We start from the raw sequence: 20,594 nt of genomic DNA on the forward strand, positions 1-20,594 counted from the left end.
TAGGCACCTGATTTTACTGGTATAAGTGTGCAATGACGAATAACTAATATTTATAAACAAATATTTAGGCTATTTCATGCAATCTTACCGCTCAAGAAAGAGTGCCGGACCTTTCTATGCTCATGTAAGTTAAAATTGATGAACCTTGATTGGTCACAGGCTTGCAGCCTTCTTTAACCGCCGTCCTACGACTGCAAGTTGCCCGCGGACTCGCCCCCCCCCCCCCCCCTTTAGTTCATTTGCCGGAATCCCGCCTTCTGATGCACTAGAATGCCTAAAGCATGTTCTAAATTGCATCGGTGAGTATGGTATCTCCGAAATAATTCCTCACATCAGAGATGACTTCCTTGCTCTGTCTATGGCTGGGCTGAGCACGAAAAAAAGGTGCCATGCTGCATTCAGCAAATTGCATCACCTTTCCCAATCTTTTCTTGATTGGTGTGATGTGCTTGTTCAGATTTGTATATGTGAAGACTTTCATTAGTCATTTACAATAAATTTATTTCGACTCTCAAATTACATAAAAGATTGGTTACCTCGGCTATAGGCTGCACTCAACCTTGAACTAATTGAGGCGCCTTATGGTTGACAACGTTACAGCATGCTTTGAAAGCAGTTACTTTGGACATAACAACGTGTCAAAATATCCCTGTGTAGTTCAGTTACAAATCGTATGCACCATAGGCGATACCTAATGAGAAAGCTACTTGTTCTTCCGCCACCTCCGGTTGTGACAACACAACCCGTAGCTACCACCGCCAAAGCTGGAAACGCTCATCAAGTTGAATGACGGGGCACGAAAACAAATTTTGCGCCTTTGAGAACAAAATGCCGTCACTTCTGTTTTTAACGAATATAACGTCAAATTATTTTTCTTCCAACACAAGTGTTCCTTCCTCACACAGATGGAACTAATCCCGATGGAACGCCATGTTTTTAACGTATGGGCTTCAATGGAAGCTTCGCTGCCAATTATATTTACTTTGGACTTTGCACGAGGCGGAAAACATCGTGTTTGCAGCAGAGGCTACAAGATAGGGTGTTCAGCTTTTAAACAGACGGAACCGAAGGAAGAGCTCGAGCTTCATAGACTAGCGGGAAATAAACGGCAGCGACAGGCAGGAAAAACCTGCAGTCAGGCCATTGGATCGTCTAAAAGTTGTCACCGGAATCGATCTAAATAGAAGCGACCGCAGGAGAGCTTGGCGCTGAGCAGCGGCTCAATAGAGAATGCCGAAACCGAGGTTTACACACATTTGTATACACTAAAGCCGAAACCAACCACAGACAACGGACTCGTCAGCCTGATATGACGTAATTTTTGCTGGGGCGGAGCCGACATTGTGATGGAAATTAACGCCGGTTCACCCGTGTGCGTAGTGTCCTGAGACGTCTACTGCCTGCCGACATCGCACGAGCTGGCGCTGCCTTGAAAAACACAGCTTGAAGTTGTCATGCTACTTGGGTCCGGTGCCTATAGCTGGGAAGCTAACGCTCCCACTTTCATACTGCGCATGAATGCTACGGCGTCACTGACCGTAGTTCGCGTCTCCGGACCCAGCCTGTGCGACCGCGATCTGATCCAGGCACTGAACAGCAAAAGAGCTGCGGTTTTGAGCGTGTCCTGTATTAAGGAAGAAGGGAAAAACTTGCAAGACATCCTTTGTGATTACGAAGACGTGTTTGGACATGAACTGGGTGTTTGGACCTGAACTGGGACTTTAGCTGGGAATTATACATGAAGGAGGACGCGGTTGCAAAGTTTTGAAATCCAAAGCTACTTCCGTATGCAATGCGAGAAAAGGTTTCTAATGAGCTGGACAGGCTTGTTAAATCCGGAGTACTGTCCCCGGTCGCTCACTCGGAGTTGGCGACGGCAATAGTTCCTCTAATGAAGAAAGACGGAACAGTCTGATTGGGTGGCAATTACAAGCTAACGATAAATACCGGCTGTGTGACACAGCAGTACCCACTCCCGGTAATCAATGACCTTATCGCTGCACTGCACGAGGGTGATGTTTACAGCACATTGGACCTTTGAGACGCCTATAACCAGGTTTCCCTGGATGAGCAGTCCAAGAAGTTGACTGTTATTTACACACATTGGAGATTATTCTGCTTTAATCGCCTGCCATTTGGTGTGTCTTCTGCTCCAGCAATTTTTGCAGTGAACAATGGACAGCGTGCTGAGTGAGTGGCCGGGAGCCCACGCGTGCTTGGACGACATTATGGTTGCAGGGAAGGGGTATGACGGCGGAAAGAACCTCAAGGTGGTTCTTCAGCGGTTTTGAGAGTACGGCGTCAAGCTACAGAAAGACAAGTGCACGTTCAGGATGCCTGAGGTTGCGTATACCTTGGCCACAAGATCAGTAAGGGAGCGCTGCATCCTCTGGAGAAGAACAGGGACGCTATCATGAAGGTGCCAACACCCATAAACGTGAGTGAACTGCGTTCCTACATGGGTCTTCTCACGTATTACAGCAAGTTTCTTCCCATATGGCCAGTCTTCTATCCCCGCTCTACGACTTGCCAACGAAAGAACGTCGCTGGAATTGGGGTCTAAACAACAGGAAACGTTTCAGAAGTCAAAAAACGCTTTATGCTATGCCAAAATGCTTACTTCGATCCCTCACTGCCGCTGCGCTTGGAGTGCGATGCGTCACTGAACGGAATTGGAGCCGTACTGTCCTGTCCCATCTCATTCGCAATGTTTACAAGCCTATAGGTTTTCGTTCTCGAAGACTTCACAACGCGGAAATGGATTATTCAGAACTTGAGCGTGAAGCGTGGGCCCTAGTGTTCTGAGTATCAAAGTTTCGCGACTACCCACTGGGAACAACCTTCACATTGGTTACAGATCACAAGCCTATGGTGCGTCTATTTCGTGAAAGTCATTCTACGCCCACCATGGCTGCCGCTAGAATTCAGCGTTGGTGCTTGCTGCTGGGAGCATACCAGTACAAGGTAGAGTACAAACCTGGCTTGGACAACCTGAATTCAGACGCACCCAGTCGTCCTCCTCTAGAAACCACCGAAAATACATAAGAGGATCGACACCAGTGCATGCACTCGCTACAACAGCTGCATGATACGCCCCTTTCTTCGCAAGCAATGAGACAGTTGACCAAGAAAGATGAAGTGCTCAGAAATGTCGTCCTATGTGCTTCATGGTTGGCCAAAGGAGCGCTAAGCACCCGATCCGCGATTGGAACGATACTTCACACGAAATAGTGAGCTAAGCGTTTGCGGCGGTCTCATTTACTGGGGTCAAAACGTCACCATTCCCGAAGCTGCGCGTGGTGACATGCTGTCACTCCTACGTGAAACACATCAGGGAATCTCTGCCATGAAGGCATTGGCCCGTACGGTCATGTGGTGCCCGGGATTGATGGAGCTATCCAACAAATGTGTAGGAATTGTACTATATGCATAAAAGCAAGCGCAATGCCCCCGACGAAAAAATCAGAAAGCTCGCCACTAACGCACGAGAATTGGTTACATCTACATTTTGAATATGCCGGTCTATTCAATACCACCATGATTCTAGTGGTCATAACTTCACAGCAACTCCAGTGAGTCATGCTACACCGCTATTGGCAGTTACATCCTTGCGTGAAATCTTCTGCACGCTGGGTATACCAAGAACCATGGTGAAAGACAACAGTTCACGTCAGAGACTTTCGCGAAATTTCTGACAGAAAATAACATCAAGCATTTTCGTACGGCACCAGATCACCCCTAATAAAACCGGCTTGCTGAACGCACCATGCGGACGCTGACAGATGGCCTCAAGAAGGTTCGGTCAGGTGACTTGTCTGAGCGATTGGCTAAACTGCTCTTTAGCTACCATAGAACACCCCTGGATGATGGACGAGCACCGTCTCCACGTCTTTTGAAATATCAGATTCGTTCTCGGTAAAACACGTACATGCCCTCCACCACCCACAACCTTTCCTATATGTCCAGAGGCAGATCAAGAAAGCAAGCTGAACCCGGGCACTCCTGTTTGGGCTCGCAACATCGGAGAGTGAGAAAGGTGGCTGCCAGCCACAGTGAAAGAAACAAGAGGATCCCGAATGGTCGTCGCTGAAACAGCAAGAGGTGAGCTGCAGCATAACATGGATCAAGTTCATTCTCGATGCAGCCCATGCCGCACAACCTTCCCAATACCAAGATCAGGCAGCTGGAGTGCCGCCACTATTCGAAGAGGTTCAACCAGCTGGGCTTCGTCGATCGACCGGTATAAAGCCCGACCCACATGGAGCGATTTTCTTACAAAAAAACTGGCGAACGGCCGCGCGTGGCGTCCACCCGGCGGCCGATGGCAGTTCGCCGTCGATCAATGCAGGCTAGATATGTTCACGGGCAGTCAACCGCTTGCCGGAGCGGCGAATGAAGGCTCTCAGCGCCGACCAATCAGAGCGCGGTCGCGTCCAACCTCCTGCCGACGCATTTGACTCGACTAGACAGCCTAAGAGCCTACAGCGAACATGGCGACAAAAGTTGCGCGCATCGTAGCTTTTGATTCGATGAACGCATCAACTGATCTACTGGTCACAACTGTCCAAGCGCGACCAATATGGTTCAGTTGCAGTATAATAGATCAGTTGGAAATACAAAACTACTTTTATTGCGATAGCAATTATATGGGCACTTCAAGCGAGTTTCTGCGATCGACGTCGTCGTCGCCGCCGTGAGGTTCCATATAAAGTCCAAGGGTGATAAAATCGTCGCCGCGCGCCGTATCAGCGAGTGAAAGCGCGTGGGGGACGTGCGCTTTCACGGAGAGCTAAGGCACGGCGGACAGCAAACGCGACTTCCTCTGTCGCGCGCAAGGCCGTGGGGGTATGGTGGGGGGGACGGGGGGGGGGGGGTGTGCGACGCTGTGCTGCGGCACCAAATGCGTATCTTGCAACCGGGCGCAAGGATAACTGGCGACGCAATCTGCCACGCGAAAGGAGGAAAGCGGGAAGGCAGTGCGGGAGGGAGGGGGCGGCGACTTCTACTCTTCGAACAATTGCGTACTTTGCACCGGTGCGGGCTCTCGCGGGCACCGTATCTTGAAAGCGTTCTGCAGACGGCTCATAGCTTTCTATGCGCTGTGCCGTTTGCCGCTCAGTTCCCGTTGAAGCGATACACCGCACGAACCTTCACTCGATGCGGCGGCCGCGCTTGTTCACGCCAGCGTTTTCACAGTGGTTGTCCGTGGTCATCGAGTGTGATCTATTCATGTTGCTTGCGCGCGCTGACACCAAGCTTGTTAATTCAGTTAGTAAGCGAATGTGTCCATGTTTATGCAGCCGATAAACTACTATCCCTACTCCGTACTGCTGTCTACTAATTGGATGTCGAAATTGATGCTTCGCCTTTCGAGCGAAGCATCGTTTTGCCGAACATTTGCCGAACATTTCGGGCGAAGCATCACTGGCGAACATTTGCCACTTTGACAGTATTTATCTATCTAGCCGCCTACGTCTTGGTGCTCCCATGAACGTATCGTTAACTTGGTATTTACCAGGAAGAAGACGACGAGGTTGGCCTATGCGAACGCGCCTCACATGGGCTCCTGCTTTTCACCTCAATATCTGCTGAATTACTTGCCGTATCGACCTGACACCGACGTCAACCAGCGCCGCAAGTGAAGAGGCATCTTTCGAGACCACTCTCAGGCCAGTCCACCAAATCTTACGGACTTTACCGACGTTTTTGTTTCGACGTGTACGGCTAGGGCTAGCGCTCGCTTGGCACACAGCATGGACGCGGACACGCCGCCCCAGCAGCACGTGCTCATGGACACGTCAGAAAACGGCCCAGTAACGTCAGAATCCTCCGAAGAGCCGAAAAATGACGATCCATGGATCACAGTAAAGAGTAGGAAGTCTAAATGCACGCCGAGCAAAACAGCAGAAAATACATCTATGTCAACTACGACACAGGAGACGCAGCACGCCCAACCGGCATCCGCACCGGTGCACAGACGACTCCCTCCGCTACCGAAAGATGATTACAAGGTGATTTTCCGCCCTCGAGAAACTTTTACGTTTGCTAGGTGGCAGACGGATCAAATCGCCAACAGCATCAAAAGGGCGAGTAATCAGCCAATCGGAACGTGCACGCAAACCATGATCGTAAGAATAGAGCCACAACAAAACATCGCCATCGCGAGCGTACCCGACAGAGATTACGCGATCAAGCTAATCGGAATCAAATCTCTACAACTTGGAGAGAAAGAATACGCAGTCACCGCATACGCAGCAACGCCTGACAACTCGGGCAAAGGTGTCATCCACGGCATAACCCCTGGAACCTCAGTAAGGACTCTGATGGAAGGACTTTACGCGCCAGGACATGCAGTCCTGTATGCGAGAATGCTAGGTACTACCCACTCGGCTCTCATCACTTTCGAAGGGGAAGAAGTGCCTTTCGTCGTGTATTACATGGACGGAGAAAAACGCTGTTACTTGTACCGCTCCGCGAAACAAGTATGTCAACTGTGTCGCACGGTGGGACACCGCGCAGACGTGTGCCCTCAACCAGACGTGAACTTGTGTGCAAAGTGTGGTACGGCCAACCCTGCGCAAGATCACGAGTGCACTCCAAAGTGTGCCCTATGCCATGGCGAACACCTCACGGCTGCAAGGGATTGTCCCGAAAGATACCGGAATCAATCCAAGAAAACAGCAGACCAAAGGGAATCGCGGCCCACCATTCGCCAGCCACAGAACTCCTCTCGGGCGGGAACACGATCGAAATCCCGGTCAAGATCCCGACATAGGTCGACGTCCCGTGCCAGGCATATAGCAGCGCCAGGGCAGCAGAAATCGTCAAACTCGCAGGTGAGCTGGTCACAACATTGTTTTCCGTCTCTCACTGCTCGTGATCCCAACTCTGCAGACAAAAACATAGCAATCCCCACTTTCATAGAGGAACTCCGTAAACAACTCAAAGAGGACAGAGAGACACACGCGAGGGAGTTAAAGGAGACTAGGGAAATTTACATTAGAGAAATAGAAAAAATCAAAGAAAGACACACTAAAGAAATGAAAGAGGCCAAAGATGAGATAAAAGCCGCAAAGGAAGAAATAGCCAAACTAAGAGCTTCGCTAGCGGAAAGTCAGGCGGTAGCGACCACCTGCAAGGAGCATCTCGCTTCTCTGTCATCGGAATCAAACTCCCTTCCCAATACCACTCCGTCGTCCGTCGAAATGTTTCACCAGATAGAAACTTCCCTGTCGCAAAAGCTACAACAACAGCTGCAGCTGCAGGAACAGCGTCAGATGCAGCAACTTCAACTTTTCCTCCACGAAAAACTTCAGGAACAGCTTCTCGCCTTCCGCGAGCAGCTAGCGGACAATCTTCCTGTTAAAGGAAAGAAAAGAAAGAAGCCGAAAGCGAACTCAAGCGTCGAGGATCTCGATAGGTCCATGGAGAACACACCATTACCTCACGATGGCGAGTAAGCGCAATAATCACGCACAAGAACTCCATGCATGGCAGTGGAATTGCAGAAACTTCTCAAGAAAAAAAGCCACACTACAACAATACATAAAAACCGCAACAACTCCACCGCAGGTTATCGCATTGCAGGAAACAGGTACGAGGCCCACCATGTCCGGATATGAAACATATATGGCAAAGACAGATACAAGGGTAGCAGTGCTTGTCTGCCGCAGGCTGACGGCAATAGAACGCACACTGGATGGTAGTGAGATTGACCACGTATTTATAGAAATACTGCCGGCAGACAGGAAGGCACGCAGCGTCTTCGTCCTAAACATATATAGCCCACCAAAAAAGTGTGGTGAAAATTTTGATTACCTCATCAGATCGGCACTCAAGGAGGCGAAAAACAACACGCTGCTTGTGCTAGGCGACTTCAACGCGATGCATCCGACTTGGGGTTACAACCTCACTTCAAAGAAAGGAAACACCATCCACTCGCTCATTCAAAAACACGCACTCACACTCCTCACAGACCCAGACTTTCCAACTAGAGTGGGAAATAGTGTATCAAGGGACACATGTCCGGACCTTACCATGATCAGGAACCACGAAAAGGCTACATGGAGAAATATGGAAGAAACGCTGGGTAGTGACCACCACATCCTGGAGGTTACCATTTCGCTCAAGCATACACGCGAACGCATCAGTCAGATCTTATTGACGGATTGGGCGGCATTTCGTAAAGCGAGAGTTCAACAAAATAGAGAAAAGGAGGATATCACATCGCTGCAACAATGGACGAGTGAGCTCAAGGAGTCGATCAGGCAACACTCAAAGCAGATGCAACTCACCACGGAACATCCGGTGGAAGACCCACATCTCGTGCATATGTGGGACGCTCATAGAGGCCTTTTGAAAAGATGGCGCAAACAAAAGCATAACAGAAAACTAAAATTGCGCATAGCTGCTCTTACACAACAGGCGGAAGAATACGCTACTGTCTTGGTGCGCCAAAACTGGCAACAAATGTGCGCCAGCCTGAGCGGAAGGCTCAGCTCGTCTAAAACGTGGGCAATCCTAAAACACCTACTGGACCCAACCAAAAGCAAGCAACAAACCTCGCACACAATCAGACGCATACTTCGCAACCAACCGGGGTCGGATGAAGATATTCTGCGAGAGCTAGAGGCCAAATACATCGGCGATCACACACGGAACCAAACATCTATACCAAAATATAGTGGGAAGCCAAATGAAGACCTAGATCGCCCATTTGAAATCACGGAAGTCTGGACAGCGCTTCACTCCCTTCACTCGAAACACAACACCCGGACAAGATGGGCTCACAAACAAAATGCTGAGAAACCTGGACGACAACTCAATAGAAGCCCTAACGACTTTCTTTAATACCCATTGGGAAGCGGGAACACTACCAAATGAATGGAAACACGCGCACATAGTACTAATACCGAAACCGGGCAAGCCTCCAGGTCTCACCAACATGCGACCCATATCCCTGACGTCGTGCCTGGGGAAGCTTTTCGAAAACGCTGTGCTCAATCGCCTGAAGCCTCACGTGGATGACACGGGTTTCTTTCCTGACACGATGTACGGCTTCAGGCCGCATTTGTCGACTCAAGACATACTACTTCAATTGAAGGAAGAAGTACTGGACCATGTCACCACACATGTAAAATGCATACTCGCACTGGACCTTAAAGGCGCATTTGATAACGTAGCTCATGAGGCCATCCTAAAAAACTTATCGCAACTCAATTGCGGCGAACGAATCTATAACTACATTCGAGCATTCTTAACGGACCGCACCCTCAGAAAAAAAGAGAAAAAGGTTCCAAATAGAGGCACTCCTCAGGGATCAGTCTTATCGCCTTTTCTCTTCAACGTCGCCATGAAAAACCTCCCAGAGCATCTAGAGAAGATTCCGCACCTTCGTCACGCAATATATGCGGATGACATTACCATTTGGACAACTCGAGGCTCGGATGGAGAACAGCAGGACGCCCTGCAAGCGGCGGCAGACGCTGTCACCGAATACGCCAAAGAGTGCAACCTGGAATGCTCCCCAGAAAAATCCGAGCTCCTCGTTCTCAAAAAGAAATCAAGAAGAAAAAGCACAGAGAGAGAGGCCATAGAAATATACCTAAACCAAAAACCTATACCCAGAGTCCAAACACTCCGCATATTAGGTGTCTCCATGCAAAATAGTGGTCGCAATAACCACACTGTAAACGCACTGAAACAAACTGCCTACAGCGTAGCCCGCATGATTAATAGAGTTGCCAGTCGCAGACATGGCATGAAGGAAGAAGACTTATTACGCTTGACTCAGGCCCTTATCGTCAGTAGAGTCACGTACGCGACACCTTATTTGAACTTAACATCAACAGAAAAAGCCCAAATAAATGTGTTACTGCGGAAAGCGTACAAACAAGCCCTCGGCCTTCCTCCAGGCACCGGAACAACGAAACTTCTATCCCTAGGCATCCACAACACCTTAGAAGAACTAATTGAAGCACACCGACATGCGCAAATCATGCGCCTCAACCTCACTAAAACAGGCAGAGCAACACTTCGAAGGTTGCAATACCCCGTGGCGACAACCAAAAATCAAGAAGTACTCCGCAAGTCCCTACACGAGCAAATAATGGTGGCGCCTGTTCCGCGTAACATGCACCCGGAATATCACTTGGGCAGGAGAAAAGCACGAGCGATAACAATAGAAAGGAGATACGGCACTCTCTCCACTGCTCGCTGGACAGATGCGGCCATGTACCCGAATGGAGAGGGCATGGTAATCAGCGTGGCTGGACACAGACAGCAAGAACTGGTATCCGCCTCCGTTCGTACGCAGAACGTCGCCGCAGCCGAAGAGGCCGCTATTGCCCTCGCCATCTCGGCATCGAGACAAAACGAAGAACTATATATTCTTACAGACTGTCAATCAGCATGTCGAGCCTACGCGAACGGCCATCTACATAAAATCGCATGCGATATTCTACATCGCCTCAACGAACTACCCCGCACCACGATAATTTGGACACCGGGACATGAAGGCGTCAGCGGAAACCATCGTGCACACACGATAGCCCGAGGTCACTGCAACCGGGCACTGCAAGAGACGCCAGAAGACCTAAGTCCAGACACTACAAACTTACTACGATATACTGCAGCACTACCGCCTTTCGAGAAGAACGATGCCGCCACCCCACCCATCCCTCACCAGAGCTGAAGCCACGACCTGGAGGCAACTCCAGACCAACACCTATCCTCACCTCACGCTCCTTCACGCGATGTACCCCACCCTTTATCAGCCCCTTTGTCCTTTTTGTACAGAGCGAGCTACCCTCTACCACACCACATGGGCATGCCAAAATATCCCCAATAACTCTCCAAATCGAAACGCAACGCACGAGCAATGGGAGATGGTGCTGACCAGCTCGGCACTGGAGGATCAGCGCAAGCTTATCGCCAGAGCCGAAAGTGCTGCCACCGCCGCTGGGGCCCTGGACTGAAGGCTCCACCCACCACGGAGATCGACGCTTCTCCGTGCCTCATCAAAATAAAGTTTTGTCTCTCTCTCTCTGGTATTTACCAAAATTGCCATAATATGACAAGAGTCTATGACGAACATAAATATTAGGGCATGACATGAATATCATGAAATGTGTGTCATGTAGGTCATAAAGCATCTGCGTACGTCTTGGCGGTCTCATGGTCGTTTCCTTAAGTTGGTAGGTACCAAAATTGGCATAATTATGACAAGTGTATGACGAACATAAATGATAGGTCACGACATGAATATCTTGGCATGCGTCTCATATGGGTCATAAAACAGCTGCCTAAAATGACAATGACCCAGCGAGCAAACATTAACACTCAAATGGGTTCTGACATGGCTACTAAGTGAAGGAAACGCTAAAGACGGCGGTAGAAGTCATAGTCATGAGCATGACTCAGCATAAGTGACAATGGCTGAGCGAAAAAAAGATTAACACTCAAAAACCACTTAAATGGGTTCGGACGTGGGTACTAAGTGAAAGAAACACTAAAGAAGAAGTCATAGTCATGAGCATGCCTCAGCAAAAATGACGGCTCAGCAAAAAAAGATTAACACTCAAAAGCCACTCAAATGGGTTCTGACGTGGGTACTAAGTGAAGGAAACACTAAATCATTTTGATAGAATTCATATTTATGAGCATGACTCCGCAGAAATGACAATGACTCAGCAAAAAAGATTAACGCTCAAAAACCACTCAAATAGTTTCTGACATGGATACTAAGTGAAGGAAACACTAAAGGGTGGCGGTAGAAGTCATGTCATGAGCATTACTTCGCCATAATGACAATGACTGCGCGAAAAATGATTAACACTCAAAAACCACTCAAATGGGTTCTGACGTGGGTAATAAGTGAAGAAAACATTAAAGGATGGTGGTAGAAGTAATAGTCATGAGCTGCAAAGTGAAAGTGATAACAAGGATAGACAACAGCATTTGCGTGAGATCAGGCTGACATCATCACAAGTGCCATAGCTGTTTGATGATGGCTTTAAAAAGGCTGTCACTGAGTAAACGATGCGTAGTGTTCCCGTTCTTGTGTGGGCGTTATTATGCTCCTGTCCGTCCGGCCGAATGCCATACCTTCCCTGTAGCAGTCATACCACGTCTTGTGCTTTGTGTTATTTAAATGTGGCGACATGCATTTAATTTTTTTTAGTGGTGTGCGTGTAATATTTCGTGGCTAATTGAAACAAATATTCAAACTACCACATTCGAAATACGGCAATATACTACGCTTCTCGGACTACCGTGTGGTGTTCATATTCAGCGTATTTCAATTTCGCGCTCACCAGTGAGACATTTTTAAGCGAAGCTTTAGAGGCTCACAAGTTTCGGTGGTGTTGGCGGTGGTGGCGGCGGTGTCACGCTGAAAAGTGGGCCGATCCTGGAGAATGTGTAGAAAGGGTACAAGTTCATTGGCACATACGAGGGACGAAATAGAAAGAATGGGAGAGAGAGAGAAAGGAATACCGAGAGAAAGAGAGAGTTAGAAAGAAATATGGAAAATCACAACGGAGGTCAGATAAAGAGAGAAAGAGAAAGAGAGAGAAAAAGAACGAGAGAGAGACAAAGAATATCACCACGAAGGTCAGAGAAGCAAAGAGAGGAAGATAGAGAAAGGAAGGAAGAGATATATAAAAAGAAAGACAGAGAGAAAGAGAGAGAGAAAGGAAGATAGAGAACGGGAGAGAAAAGGAAAGATAAATAGAGAGAAAGACAGAGAGAAATAGAAATAAAGAAAATCACTACGAAGGTAAGAGGAACAAAGAAAGAAAAACAGAGAGAAAGGAAGAGATAGCGAAAGCGAGAAAGAAATAAAGAGAGAGAGAGAAAGAAATAATGTCATCACGAAGGTCAGATACACAATGAGATCGACAAGCTTTGTTTACTCCCATTTTCCCGAAAGCGGAAGGGCTGGTGATGTCGGTTTGGTTTTAAGTTTGATTTCGATGGTCGGGCCGTGGCATGTAAAACATTAAAAAGGATAAATCGTACAACAGCATGTATTTTCGCGCAATTTATCAACATCCGTGGGGTGCGAGAAGTGGCGAAAAAGCTTGTAAAAAATTTCTAACAAGCAAGCATTTGGGATCTATTAGGAAATATTTCCATTGCGCTTTTGCCTACGGACTCATGTGTCCAGAAAATGAAACTTCGCTCGTTTACACGTGTTTTTAAAGTGAAGCTTTCTATGTCTCACTGATTGGTCCGTGAATACCGAAAACGCACTGCAGGGAAGCCAACTTACACAATGGAAATATCTGCGTACACAATAGAACAATCTGCGCATCGGCGCACACAGTCTAGAACACTACAGTTTAAATTGGAAGTTGTACCGATAAGAACAATGGGAACTGCAACGCCACGTTACCCAGACGAACTGCGTCTATCTGCATTGCATTACGCGCGTCGCTCAATGCATTCCCGGCCCTCACGATGGGTAGGCCGCGTGTACAGCGCACTGTAGAAGAAGAGCGTAAGCGCGAGCGCGTTCGTGCGGCAACGGCATGCATGCAGACCGTGAAAGTGTGAGTGTGTGCGTTTAATCAACGGCTACATGATCTAAAATAAAGGCTATGTAGCTTAACCAAATGCGTCTTCATTCAACATCAACGTTAAAAAATACAATCGTAAACAAGCAATCAAATCACATATGCATCGCATCGGGTCTCTCAGCACTTATTGCATTCAATCAGTGGTCGTTGGCTTTGGACTTTGATTCGATTTGCATGGGCGAAAGCTTCATGTTCAACCAGCTGTCCTTAAGAAAGGGGCTTTGATCTTCACCTACTGTGCACGATTTAAAGTTCTAGCTACATATCGTTGCCTTCTTTCTCTTCTTACAAACTTCAGCTGAAAGCTTGCATCGGAGTAAATTTGAAAAGTATTACTTTCAGTATATAATATCAAGATGTAAACATATTCGCTAAAATTTCCCCAAAGAAGATTTAGTTATACACTAGGACTTGTAAAGCACCATGCAAGGAGTGTTTCATTGTATAATTTTAAAAGATTCATTAGTTTCCGGTCGACAAGAAAATTATTTCCGCGGAGGCAATAAATTGATTCCACAGTCTGGTGTTTATCCGTATTGGAGGCTATATCGCGTTGCTTCAAACACAGGTCGCAAGCGTCACGGCTCTGCTGTCTGCTTCCGTATTGAAATGGAGGACCCATCTTATTTTTTGATGGCCCCGTCGTATGAGCCAGCTCGATATGATTTTTGCCTTTTTCTTATTTTGGTTTAGCACAGGCCAGTGTCATTGCAATGCAATGCTTTCAGAGGCACGAACTACAAAAGACACTGCTTTTCTGATCCAATCTTACAATTCGGGTTGCAAGGCGAGGTTGTAGAGAAGGGTAGGAGGATAATGGAGATTGTGTAGGTATGTAATGAAATATATCGCAGTCGCAACGTGTCTATTCTGAGAAATATTGGCGGCAGATGCAGTCCGAAACGTTTCAAATGTATTTCTCAAACGGGCCTGCTTAGACACCTGAGTTAGACTCGCGCCGAACAAGTTAGAAAAGATCTCAATGCGTGGTTTTAATGAAGGGTTATGTCCAGCAATCTAGTAAATCGATCATAAGCGCCATCAGTTGGCGGTGGGTCCTTAGCGGTCACGTCACTCAATCGAAAACCACTTAAAAAGCTTGACAAGAGAGGTGCGCTTTCTTTTATACCAAGGTTGACCGCTTGTATAGCGATCTCAATTACATAGACGCTTCAGGTGAGATACCATTGTGGGCATTGACATCGGCGTGAGGTTCCGTATAAGGCCCAATTGGGATAAGGTCGGGCCGTGGACCATATGCTGTCTGTGCGAGAAGCGCGCGAGGTTAAGCTGAGAAGGATGGTTGTTTGAGGCACGGCATCTTGTCGCGTATGCAAGGGATGGGGACGGGCGACGTTCCAAGGGGGGATACGGTCCACGCCGTATTCTTGTATTCTGAATATCAGACACTATAACTTCACCACTGATTACCACATGCTTATGGAATGACATCCAATTTCATGCCATATCCCTTTGCGCTCTCTGCGCAGCTACATTATGCTCAAAATTTACCGCGACAAGCGACGAGTGCATTCTCTACCCTACGCTATACTAGCGCCTCCAGTCCACGAGATCATACTTCCAGTATAGTTTTTCCTATCAAAAATTTGTTCTTGAAAATAATACAGAGTATATCTATAGAAATATACATATGTTGACACAGAATAAATAAATATGCGCGCAGCAAAAAACCTGTGACGAAGTGCCACAAATGTGTATGATATTCGAAGCGAGTACTCTGCCAACATACTGACCTAAAGTTGCGAAAATTCTGCATTCATGCTTAGCTATTATTTTTCAGAAATGTTGCTCATTCCGTTACGCTGGTGCATTGCGATGAAGTTCGTCAGATGGTTGAAAGGGAAAGTTTCAGAATTCCTACACATGAAAAGTTTGCCAGAACTCATCGCACAATGACTGTCGATAGTATGAAGAATATCGATATAACAATGTAGCTAGATACCGCATTCGTGAAGTCGTTTTTTTAACATGTGTAGTGGTGATTCTGAGATTTCCGTCACCTCTCCTATATACCACATAGTGCGATATCGTCCCACTTTGCTATGGCACTCGCCTGCCAATATTGGCTTTGAGCTTGTAGGCATGTTGACGATTGTATGACGCCGACGCAGTGACCATGAACTGACGAAGAAGGAATGATATCGATAGATCGACCTAAAGGCGTATAACGACGACGACCTGACGAGAATAAGATGCCTAAATTATGATGATGGTGTAAAGACGACAACGTGATGACGACAACATGAGTACAATGCGGTGACGAGGAGTGTATGATGACAATGGAGTGACGATGACTGCATCAAGAAACTTGTATGACAACATTGGCTTGACTACGACGGCATGACGAGAGTCGGGTGACATAGCTGCAATGACGACGATTTCACAACCACGACGGCATCGGGACAACGGGCTGACAATGGAGTCATGATAGCGACTGATGATGACGGCATGACAAGGGTGTACTAATTACAGTTGAATGACGACAGTATGATTACATTGTAATGATGTAGAATGACTGACATCGACGGAAAAGCAAAGGCTGTATGAAGACGTTGGCATGACAACAATTGAATCACGTCACGGTAGTGATGACAATGATAAAACCACAGCTTGATGGCGAGGACATGAAGACGAAAGTGTGACGACGATAGCCTGCTGACGACGGCATTACAAAAGTGGAAAGACAATGAGGACAATGAAATGGCCACGATGGCGTCACAACCCCGAACACACACCTAGTGACCCAAGCTATTTGGATACTGAGTTGGATTCAAAGGAGTCACGAAGACACCATGACCATGTTCAGATCACCAGGCTGGAATGACGGAAATTGAACGGCCACCACGGATGGCGGTGCGACAACGAATGCATGTCGGGGATGGCGTGAGGACAATGGTATGACAGGTGTCGGATGAGAAGCTGTAATGAAGGTGGTTCAACAACCACTGGAGCATCACGACTATGAGCCGATGCCAAATTTCCATAGGTATTACGCAACCTGGACGACTATGTCAGTGAAAGAGACGTCACGACGACGGCATGACTAGAGTAAGATCACGAGGCTGAAATGACGACAATCGAACAACCACGACGGCATCATGACCAGAAGCACATAATTAGCGGCCCAAGCAAGTAGGCAACTTGTGCCACTGGGTTGGCGTAAGAGAACGCATAGTTATATAGATAGATAGACGGATAGATAAGATCAAAACGCCTGAAATAGGCGAAGAATGCCATTCGCATTTATAGTTATGCAAGCCTAATTTACTTCCCCTTATTGCCGTATATGCACCGTGTGTGCACAGACACGGTTACGCTGAATGAACACGGCAAATAGAACACGCAGAGGTCATTACAACAGCGGTTCCTTGTACAATCTATACCAAAGAGAATGGGCTTTGCAATGCGGAGTAGAGTCATCTAAAATATGTATGCTACATTATGTAGAGGCACTTACTTATCATTAGATCAATCCACATTATATTTTAGCATACTTTCAGCAACAAAAGCCGGAAACATATGGCATGCACAAGAAATTAGATATTTTTAAAGGAAAATAGGTGATATAAGAACATTTCACTCACCCTTGAAGGCATTGGCGACAAACAGGAACACGGTTTTCAACTTTTGCACGTGATAGTAGGCGTTTCTGAAAGTAAAAGTAATTTGAAGAGAAACGTTTATACCCATGAATGTACGCTCAACCAAAGCTGCTTCACGAGAACCTTATGTCCTAAATATGCTAGAAGGGCTGCTTAATTTTTTAGGAAAAGTTAGTGCCTGAATAATATGAGAGTAAAAATCATGCTTAGCTTTTAATTCCGCCACAAAAAGCAGCGCATGCGCCTAAGTGTGTACTACACACTGACTTGTTTAAGCAGTAAGCACATATTCGGGCTGCTTATCGATGGTGTGTGTTCAGCATTCTTACGCCTCAACGTTTCAAATCGAAGTCTACGTGACATTACGTACTTATTGCAGAGCTTGAACTGTACTGGATTTTGACACATTCCAGTGCAGAGAAGGGAGGAAGATTATGTGTCATGACCACTTCGCGAAACTTGGCGAGCGTAGTTTGTCAATCTCACTACACTATGATTTCAAGCCGTTGGCACTAATCAGAAACCTTATATTTTCAAAATTGTCGTTGAGCTGTATGAAATTTTGCCATCGAATGTTTTCATAATTCCCTCCAACCAGGTTTCTGTGACAAGCTTTCTCGGACCTGACTAAATTGCACTGACGTATGTATACGTGCGGGCGAACGGTTGCGTGGAGCAGAGGTAGAACACCCAGCTCCTAATCTGAAAGTCTTAAGTTCGAATGATTCTCCAGTCCACTACATTTTCAGGCAGGGTGTGGCGCCTGACATGGGCAATGCATATCTATATATATATATATATATATATATATATATATATATATATCATAATAAGCTAACAAACAATTGCACCAAGGACAACATAGGGGAAATCACCTGTACATACTAATTGCATGTAAGAACATGATAGACTAACAGAAATTAAAGTGTATGATAATCCAACTGTCCGCCGGTGGGGAACGAACCCACGTCTTCGCATTACGCGTGAGATTTTCTCACAATTGATCTACCGTGGAGCCGTTTTCCCATCCTCTCTCTGGGGTATTTATGTTTTACAACTAGAATTCACCCTGGGAGTGTTAGCCAGCGCCACCACTCACAAACCTAGGGGCGGATGTGGAACATACTTTCTGGCGCAGGCTTCACGAGCACGTGATCTTTTTGGATGATTGCAGCTGGTCAATAAACCCACATATGCTGCCTGAAGGCATCAATGGTGCCGGATTCGAGCCCTCATTATCTAATGAACTAGAACCAGAGTAACCAGAATAAAAAGATAAAACATTTGACATGCCACTGTTTGAATGACCATTGTCTGATTGATAAAATAATTTAAGGCTGTAAACCATATTTCTGTGGCTAACTAGAGGGAAAGTACGCCTTTTTATTAGTACGCTTCTAGAACTGCGACCATACGAGCTGTAAATCAATCTAAGCCGTTTTCTGTATTCTGTATAATTTTTGAATGTTGGTTTTAGTGAACGGGTAACGAATTATTATAGCGTATCATAGCATTTTACGGATAATAGTTTTGTAGGCAAATGTCCGCACGTGGGGTATAGCAAGCTTCAGCGTTCGCCTTAAAAAGAACACCTTGCATAAACCATTATCTTCAACTCTGTCTATGTGTCTCTTCAGCGACAGTTTGTTAGTAACTCACTATCCTAAATATTTATACTGCTCTAACTTAGCAAGAACTTGGCTCTAGAACAACTGTGAGAGCCATGGGTGAGTGCGAAATTGTTATCACGAAATGTTACTCAGGACATGTATGTGCGAAAGTGTGACATTCTCGGCCGCATAATGCTGAAAAACCCTAGGAAAACTATTTCAATTATGTGGCAAGTCAGACGGCAGTAAAGCTCCTTGCCTGCGCTACCACTTGGCAAGCTACAATTTAGTTCGCTCTGGGCAAGCATGTATGTGCCTTGATTTGGTTCTGTGCCAGGGATCGTGATCTTTAATTGTTCCTTGCTCAATACGATGTGGCCAAAAGGCTGCACGTCGGGGGAATCTGCCTTTCGAGGATATTTTCTTTGGCGGCATCGGTGCAGTGCACTATAGCACGATAAAATTGATATGATGACCGCACTGCTTGCAAAAGCGCCGCATCATTGCCACGGCATGAGCCGGGTAAGGAGAAGAGGAGGAAGATGTTAACTGGCGCAGCCTATGGACACCATGTTTTGAGGCAACAACAACAACAACAACACCATCTTTACTTGAGCATAAACCTGGTCTTTTAAATAAAGCCGGCTCAACCTTAACCGTCTCCGACACCACTGGAGATCCCGATGTCCCACAGCGGCGACCAACAGCCTTCTCTGGCTGCTCCAGTGCGAAAAACCGGCGCCTGGATGCATCAGATGGAGCCCCGCCCTATCTAAGGAAAATTCGGCGAGGACGTGGAGGAATGGCTCACCCATTACAAGCATGTGAGCAAGTACAACGGCTGGAACTCCATGGCTCAGCTCGACAATGTCGTTCTGTTCCTCACAGACACTGCGCTAGTGTGGTTCGAGAACCATGAAGATACTTTCACAACGTGGGACAGCTTCCTCACTAACCTCACAGAGTGGTTTGGCGATTCCACCTCGAAAAGGATGCGGGCGGAGCAGACATTTCTTCAGCGCGCTCAAGTCCCAGGTGAGACCTGTGCTGCGTACACAGAGGCGATCCTGAAGCTTTGCAAGACAGTCAATCCTCGAATGTCTGAAGAGGACAGCTTCGGACACCTTCTCAAAGGCATAGCCGAGGATGTTTACAATTATTTAATCGGAAAGGAGAGTATCGCCTCGGTCGCCGACCTCCTCAAGCATTGCCGCACATTTGAGGCCTGTAAGATGCACCGTATCACGCCCAAGTTCGGGAGGTTAGCGAATGTCACAACGGTGGCATGCGTTGACGACAACGAAAACTACAGTTTTCAGTTTGACCTAGCGGCAACTATAAGGCAAATTGTCCGTGAAGAACTTGATCGACACAACAAAGGGGCGGATGTCGAACAGCTTGGTTGTGCTTCCAACCAACCTCAAGAACTTGCATCTGCTATGTCCGCATTTTCTGCCATGTCAGGCGTTCCAGACTGTCGAGTCGATCAGCAGCGACAGCACCGACGTTCCTTTCCTGACGTCGCGACGCACGATCAACGCACTCGTCGAGCTACCACCATGAATCGCCATTCGGATGATCGCGTTTATTATTCGCAGTGTCCCAGGGTTGACCCCGAGGCTTACAACGTCGATCGCGCATCGCCTGTGTGCTACAGCTGTGGCGCCTCCGGACACATTGCTCGTTTTTGTCGTCGGCGCCGACAGACAACAACATATGGCCGACCACCAGCTTGGCCTAGTTTTGAACGTGATAGTTATGACGACCACTGACCGACAGAC

The 20,594-nt window shown here is 47.1% G+C and overlaps 1 protein-coding gene across 5 annotated transcripts in view; it reads right to left on the reverse strand.

Annotated features, from left to right (window-relative positions):
• LOC119452590 (uncharacterized) overlaps positions 1–20,594 on the reverse strand; it is a 124,976-nt gene that overhangs the window by 41,909 nt on the left and 62,473 nt on the right. For all 5 annotated transcript variants that reach the window (XM_049668489.1, XM_049668490.1, XM_049668488.1 and 2 more), the window contains one exon: positions 17,186–17,250. In XM_049668489.1, coding sequence (XP_049524446.1) covers positions 17,186–17,250 — 65 coding nt within the window. The remainder of the gene's footprint in view (positions 1–17,185; positions 17,251–20,594) is intronic.

Source organism: Dermacentor silvarum, chromosome 5 (assembly GCF_013339745.2).
Source record: "Dermacentor silvarum isolate Dsil-2018 chromosome 5, BIME_Dsil_1.4, whole genome shotgun sequence".
NCBI lineage: Eukaryota > Metazoa > Arthropoda > Arachnida > Ixodida > Ixodidae > Dermacentor > Dermacentor silvarum.